This window comes from Saccopteryx leptura, chromosome 1 (genome assembly GCF_036850995.1).
Source record: "Saccopteryx leptura isolate mSacLep1 chromosome 1, mSacLep1_pri_phased_curated, whole genome shotgun sequence".
In the NCBI taxonomy this organism is placed as follows: domain Eukaryota; kingdom Metazoa; phylum Chordata; class Mammalia; order Chiroptera; family Emballonuridae; genus Saccopteryx; species Saccopteryx leptura.
Genome location: NC_089503.1, coordinates 249093761 through 249101573, shown reverse-complemented (window position 1 = coordinate 249101573; position 7813 = coordinate 249093761). Strand labels below are relative to the sequence as shown.

Below are 7813 nucleotides of genomic sequence, written 5' to 3'. Positions count from 1 at the left end.
GAAACCGAGGTGGGGTGTGGGAGTGGAGAGCAGGATGCCCCCGCTGCTTGTTTTACCCGGCCTCTCTCTTCCCCCGCCCAATCTCTGCAAAACTCGAGTTGCCTGGACTGGCTGGAGGAGGGGAGGAGTGAGAGTAGATGTTGCTGATAGCGCCGGATCGGACTCCCTCAAGGAGAGAGCACGAGGTCCTGGCATGCCCCAGCGCGTACCTCCCACCCGAGGTCTCCAGGTCCTGTTGAGAAAGCTTCCTCCACCCCGCCCTCTCCTTCCCCGGGCGGGACCCGGGGGCGGAGCGGGCCGGTGACAGGCCCTGACGTGGGCCCCGCCCTCTCTTACAGAGGCATCCGCAGGGGCAGGGACCGTGCTTCATCGTCGCTGTTGCCGTCGCCACCGCGTCCACCTCTGCCCTGCCACCAGTGCTCCCAGCATCAGCACCACCGCCACCGCGTCTACCAGCGAGCCACCGCTATGCGCGAGATCGTGCACCTGCAGGCCGGCCAGTGCGGCAACCAGATTGGGGCCAAGGTGCGAGGGGGACCGGTCCCCGGGAGGTGGCCGAGAAGATTGAAGAGGGGTTCGTGAGCTCAGCGGAGCTCCTTCACCTTGGGCCTTTTGGGGGATGGGGTCCCCAGGAAGCCAGTACCCCAGGGACAGTGGGGGAGGTGGGGCGGGAGCAGGACCAGGCTGGGAACAAAGAGGCCGATGGGGGTGGGGCCCAGCCTTCTGTCTGCTGGCCACAGCTGGCTTCACAGCTGGCCACTGTCCCCTGCACAGGCACAAAGATTCCCAGCCTCTCCCGGAGATTGCAGCCAGGGTTCACTGACACCAGCAGTCTTGGCTGGAGTGGTGACTCTGCTTCACCCCACCCCCACCACTCCCTTCCTGCTGTTTCATCCCTGCCTCCCCACCATGCCTCTAGGTCCCTCTTTCACCTTGCTGAGGGACAGGTGGCAGCCAGAGAGCAGGTTGGGGGTCCTGAGCCCAGCAGATGGAGGCGGGGGCAGGCCTGGATCCCCTCTTCCGCTCTGTTGGTTCTTACCACCACCACCACCACCACCCCTCTAGTTCTGGGAGGTGATCAGTGATGAACATGGCATCGACCCCACCGGCACATATCATGGGGACAGTGACCTGCAGCTGGAAAGAATCAATGTATACTACAATGAGGCCACAGGTAGGGTGCAGGAGCACCTTCTGAAGGGGTGGAGAGGGGTGGGGAGGGGCTGGGAGGGATGGCATGCTGGTCCCTGGCACTCACCTCAGCTGACTTCCATCTGCTTCCCTGCAGGAGGAAATTATGTACCCAGAGCTGTGCTGGTAGACCTGGAGCCAGGCACCATGGACTCAGTTCGCTCTGGCCCCTTCGGCCAAATCTTTCGGCCTGACAACTTTGTGTTTGGTGAGTCCCAGCATAGAACACAGGCAGAGGAGCCCCTGTTCCTTTCACTTCCAAATGCTTAGTGAAAATTCTCCACTACAGACCCCACAGCCCAGTGGGAGAGGTGGACAGATCTGTCAGGGCAGTGATGGTGACATGCAGGCCACTGTGGGAGCCCAGGGAAAACATATGATACACTGACAGGGGGTGGGGTGGCAGTAGGGAAGGCTTCCAGGGTGCAACTCCCAGCTCTGCCGCTTCAGACATTCTGCAAACACTTACTGAGCACCTACCGCATGCCGGGCCAGGTGTATCCCCTGATACAGCTGAGAACAGACAGACAGAGCTCTCTTCCCCACTGGGGCTGACATCCTGGTGCAGGGAGGTAGAATGACAGTATAAATAAGTAAAGCTCAAGTGCTGATCGGTCAGCTAGGGGACTTTGGGCTGGCTCCTCAGTCTCTGTGAGCCTGTCCCCTTATCTTTAAAATGGGGATTATAAAAAAAATCTACTTCATAGGTTCTTAGAATTTAGAAAAATGCCTAACACAGAGGAAAACGTAAATAAACATTTGTTGTTGTTTCTATTATCATTATTATTATTCATGTCTGCAGCCTAAAAGATGACTAGAGCATTGAAGGCAGGAAAGATGTACAAGATAGAGGGACAAGAACAGCTGAAGGAGGGCAAAGATGGAAGCAGAGAGAACAGTTAGTAACAGAATTATAATAATTTGTTATATATAATAATTTTGTAATTACTATTCAATTACTAGGATGGCTGCAGGTGAGGTTGGGGTGGGCTCTTCCCATAACTGCCGGTGTGTCCTGGTCCCTTTCCTCTTCAGGTCAGTCTGGAGCCGGCAACAACTGGGCCAAGGGCCACTACACAGAGGGTGCAGAGCTGGTAGATGCGGTCCTGGATGTGGTCCGGAAGGAGGCCGAGAGCTGTGACTGCCTGCAGGGCTTCCAGCTGACCCACTCGCTGGGCGGGGGCACAGGATCTGGGATGGGCACACTGCTCATCAGCAAGATCCGGGAAGAGTTTCCCGACAGGATCATGAACACCTTCAGTGTGGTACCTTCGCCCAAGGTGTCGGACACCGTGGTGGAGCCCTACAACGCCACACTGTCTGTGCACCAGCTAGTGGAGAACACAGACGAGACCTACTGCATCGACAACGAGGCCCTCTACGACATCTGCTTCCGCACCCTCAAGCTGACCACGCCCACCTACGGGGACCTCAACCACCTGGTGTCGGCCACCATGAGCGGGGTCACCACCTGCCTGCGCTTCCCGGGCCAGCTCAACGCTGACCTACGAAAGCTGGCTGTAAACATGGTGCCCTTCCCTCGCCTGCACTTCTTCATGCCCGGCTTCGCCCCGCTGACCAGCCGGGGCAGCCAGCAGTACCGGGCCCTGACGGTGCCCGAGCTCACGCAGCAGATGTTTGATGCCAAGAACATGATGGCCGCCTGCGACCCCCGCCACGGCCGCTACCTGACGGTGGCTGCCGTGTTCCGGGGCCGCATGTCCATGAAGGAGGTGGACGAGCAGATGCTGAGCGTGCAGAGCAAGAACAGCAGCTACTTCGTGGAGTGGATCCCCAACAACGTGAAGACAGCGGTGTGCGACATCCCGCCCCGTGGCCTAAAGATGGCCGCCACCTTCATCGGCAACAGCACGGCCATCCAGGAGCTGTTTAAGCGCATCTCGGAGCAGTTCACGGCCATGTTCCGGCGCAAGGCTTTCCTGCACTGGTACACGGGCGAGGGCATGGACGAGATGGAGTTCACTGAGGCCGAGAGCAACATGAATGACCTGGTGTCTGAGTACCAGCAGTACCAGGATGCCACCGCCGAGGAGGGCGAGTTTGAGGAAGAGGCGGAGGAGGAGGTGGCCTAAGGCCACCTCATTCATTTCATGCCTGCCCCCCCTCCCATGAGACTGCCGGCTTACCTTTGACCCCTTAGAGCCCCTCTTCGGCCCCTAGGACCCTGCATCACCTCTAAGTCAGACTCACTTCTGACTCTCTGACCCTACAACCTTCGCATACCCCGACCTCAGCCAAACTTTGACCCTTGAGCCCCACTTTGTCCCACATTTAACTCCATGAACCCTCTTTTACCCAACCTCTCCTTTACCTTTGACCCTCCCCACAAACCCAATGCACCCTTAGACCAATAAGCACCAGTTTACTTTTGACCCCCTCCCTCTAAGCCTCCCTTCACCTCTGAACTTGCCTCACCTTTGACCCAACAAGCCCACCTGCCCTCTGACCCCACCTTCTCTCTGGCTCCTCGAAGCCCTGATCCATCCCTGAACTCACTCCCCTCAGCTCCAACTAACCTTGGCTTTCCAGGAGTGGTGGAGGGCTGACGCCAGGGAAGAAGAAGCGTGGAACATGTGGACAAGAGAGGCTGTGCCCCTGACCCTCCCCACCGCTTCCCCTCTGCCTCACCCTCAATAAATAAATTATTGCCTGACCTGTGGAGGCGCAGTGGATAAAGCGTCGACCTGGAACGCTGAGGTCACCGGTTCGAAACCCTGCATTTGCCTGGTCAAGGCACATATGGGAGTTGATGCTTCCTGCTCCTCCCCCCCTTCTCTCTCTCTCTTGCTCTCTCTCTCTCTCGCTCTCTCTCTCCCCTCTCTAAAATGAATAAATAAAAAATAAAAAAAATTAAAAATAAATGATTGTCCTGCCATGTTTCTGCTGAGTGCATTCTCCATCTCCCTGTGGGAAAGCCAACAGGCAAGGGCTCCCCCTACAGGATGGAGGTGGGTGCTGAAGGGACATCTAATGGGGAGGGTGGTGAGGGCAGACGGAGCTATGCCACTAACTCTGTGGTGTTGAATAAGCCACTTGCTCTCTCTGATCCTCAATTTGCTCACCTGTAAAATGAGATCATATATTTTCCCCCATTATCCCCACACACCCACCCCAGGGATGTTTGTGAGGATTTGAGGAGTTCTTGTGGGCACAGTTCCTGGCACAAGGAATGCTTAATGATGGAGCTGCTGCCATTCTCTGTGGGGCATTAGCAAGTATGGAAACTAGAGTGGGGTCTCTAGGATAGGGTGCTGGGGAGATGGCAGCCTGGAGCTAGCATCTAAGGGACAGTCCTGTCAGAATAACAGTCACTATCAGAGATGGAGCACTGCCATGTCCTGGTACATGCCTCATCTCATGTAACCCTCACACCAACTCTGTAAGTCTGAGCTCTTAATCTTCTTTCTAAAAAAGTTTTATAGAGACAAAATGTATCAGTTAGCTTTCCTGTGTAATTATCCCCAATTACACATGTTTAGGGGCATAAAGCAACAGCAGTTATTTTGTTCCCAAATACGTAATTTGGGCAGAGCTTGGCAAAATTCTCTGCTGTCCCGGCACCAGCTGGAGAATCACTTGGAGGCTGAGGGATTTACCTTCAAGGTGGCTCACTCACATGGCTTTCAAGTTGATGCCAACTGTTGTCTGGGGACACAGAAGGGGCAGATAGAAGAAGGGCGTCAGTACCTCTCCATAGTCTGCTTCCTAACAGCATGGTAGTCAAGTTCCCCAAAAGCAAACATCCCAGGAGAGCAAGCAAAATGTATTGCATTTTTCTGACCTAGCTTCAGAAGTCACTTGATGTCTTCTGGACTCCTAATTGAGACTGTCACAAAGTCATGTCCAGGTTTAAGGGGAAGGGATATAGATACCACCTCTGGAGTACAGAGAGGCATGATTCCAGAAGAGCATATGGGATGGGAGATATCACTGTGGCCATCTTTGGAAATTACAATTTGGTCCCATGACTACAAAGCAGTGAGCTGGGGTTCAAAGCCTGAAATGTAAGTCTAGAATTCTGATTCCTAGACTCACCCAGAGTTCAGTGCAGGAACCATTCTAGGCATATTAAGCAGAAAGGGATCTAATACAAGGATTTAGGGACTTACAACACCATTGGAGGAGGTGAGAGAGTAGGCTGTGAGCAAGTGCTCCTTAAACTTCAGTGTGCAAAACAACCACCAGGAACACTTTGCTAGCTCACACCCTAGAGTTTCTGATTCAGAAGGTCTGGGAGATGGGGCCCAAGACCTTGCATTTATAACAAGTTCCCAGGTGCTGCTGCTGATGCTGTCTATGAGACCACATTTTGAGTAGCCCTGGAATAGGCTAGAACAGCACAAAGCTGACCACCAGGAAGCTGCTTCCTCTGCTTAGAAAGGAAGGGGGAGAGTTGGTAGGTGGCCATCAGAATTATTAAATTCAAGAACACTGCCCAAGACCCACAGAGCTGGAGATAGGTCCACTGGAGTGCTGAACAAAAATGAACTAAATGAATATAAAATAAAATTAATTATAATAAATATCCAGCAAGGCCCTGGCTGGATGCTCAGTTGGTTAGAGCATCATCCTGAGGCATAGATGTTGCAGGTTCGATCCCCAGTCTGGGCACATACAGGAAACAGACTGATGTTCCTACCTCTCTCTTTCTCCCTTCTTCTCTCTAAAATCAATAAAATATACATTTAAAAATAAATAAATAGATAAGTATCCAGTAAGATTCACACACACACAGTCACACACACGGGGAAGAGGGGCTCTACCTCACTTCTACCTTCCAAATCTTTCATGCATTTCTAATTGGTAGAATCAGTTCTGCATCCAAAACCAAAGCTGCACAAAAGTCTAGCCTAGGACATGTAGTTTTCCCAGCTTCCGCCTTACAAAGAAAGGCAAACCAAGAGGGAGAGAAAAGGTAGGGAGGGATACTGAGAGTTAATCAACTATTCCCACCACACTCCATGCTGGACCATTGGACCTGGCCTGAAGCTCCAGCCCCTCACTGGGTCCCACTGCAGTCAGGAAGCAGGAGAAGTGTGAGAGAGGCAGCCTGGAGATCCAGCCCACAGCGACGCTCATCTGAGCAGGCCCAGCACAGTGCTGCGTGGTGGAGTAGACGGTGGACTTGGCAGTGAACCTGGCTGTCTTTGTTATCTCAAACTTAACATGGCCACAAAAAGCCTCCCTATTTTGCCCCTAAAACATCTTTTTCTCCAATAAATGATATCATTCTATCGCTCAAACCCAAGTATAGGAAAGACTTATTTCATTGTTTCCGACACCCAGCACACTCTTCTTATCTTTTCTTGAGTTCAGTTGTCTCTGTCTCCAAAATGTATCCTAAATCTGACCTCTCCACCTGTCTATACTCTGACCTGGGTGATACTGTTCACCCAGATATCACCCCCATCACTTCCCTGAGCTTCCTGCTGCCATCCACGCCCCCTGTAGTTCTTCCTTCCACAACAACCAGAGAGGAGCCTTTATATGCAAATAAGACACTGTCCCTCCCCTTCTCAAAATTCTCCCATGACTCCCATCTCACTCAGATTGAAACCCAAACTCTCAGCTTGATCTTCGACCCCTGCTGACTACATTTCCATCACCCTCCCTCTAGCTTATGAAGCTGAAACTACAGTAGCCTTCTTCATGTGCTCAACCATACCAAGCTTGATTCAACCTCCAGGCCTTTGCACACACTGCTTCTGCTACTTCTTTTCCCCAAATGTGTGAATGGCTAGCTCCTTTTCACCTACAGGCTTCAGCTCAAATGTACCTCCTCTGAGCAGCCTATCTGGCAACTCTAAATTAGCACCCAGTAGCTTTCCATTACTTATCTATTTACATACTTGTTTCTCTTGTCTGCCCCCTTATTTCCTCCACTGAAATGTAAGATTCATGAGGACAGGAATCTCATCTACTTGGTCACTTTGTGCCTAGAACAGCTTGATGCAACACAGGCTCTCAGTAATTATTTGTTGAATGGAAGAGCAAGTGAATGAATGACTTCACGCCATACTGAGAGGTTAAGAGTTTTGTTTTTCTCACATTAAAGTGAGAAAATGAAGATACAGAATGTGGGGATCGCTTCTAAGATGGCCCCAATGATCTCCATTTCCCTCACTCATGCCCTTGTGCAATCTCTTCTCCTTGAGTGTAGGCTGGACCTGGCAATAGCTTCTAACCAACAAGTTATAGCAAAAGTGATGAGATGTCGTTTCTGAGATTGGATTACTAAAGGCTGTGACATAGGTCTTGATGAACTCCTATTGCTTTCTCAGCTTGCTTGAGGTGGTAAAGCAAGCATCATGTTAGGAAGGCTTACATGGCAAAGAACTGAGGTCAGCCTCTGGTCAACAGCCAGCAAGGAACTGAGGCCTTCAGTCCAACAATCCACAATGAACTAAATCCTGCAAGCAGTCACATAGTGAGTTTAAAAGAGCTCCTTCTCTAGCCTGACCTGTGGTGGCACAGTGGATAAAGCATCAACCTGGAACACTAAGGTTACCAGTTCGAAACCCAGGGCTTACCTGGTCAAGGCACATATGGGAGTTGATGCTTTCTGCTCCTCCCCTCCTTCTCTTTCTCTCTCTCTCTCTCT

General features: G+C 52.0%; 1 protein-coding gene across 2 annotated transcripts; it reads left to right on the top strand.

Annotated features, from left to right (window-relative positions):
- Positions 1 to 325: 325 nt before the first annotated feature.
- On the top strand, positions 326 to 4017 carry TUBB4A (tubulin beta 4A class IVa). Of its 2 annotated transcripts, XM_066345284.1 has the most exons (4): positions 327 to 525; positions 1066 to 1174; positions 1289 to 1399; positions 2227 to 4015. In XM_066345284.1, the coding sequence occupies exons 1-4, from the start codon at positions 469 to 471 to the stop codon at positions 3282 to 3284; spliced, it is 1335 nt and encodes a 444-aa protein (XP_066201381.1). In that variant the 5' UTR covers positions 327 to 468; the 3' UTR covers positions 3285 to 4015. The 2 variants fall into 2 exon arrangements, with proteins under 2 accessions (XP_066201370.1, XP_066201381.1); XM_066345273.1 differs by having other exon boundaries at positions 326 to 525; positions 1066 to 1399; positions 2227 to 4017.
- Positions 4018 to 7813: the final 3796 nt, after the last annotated feature.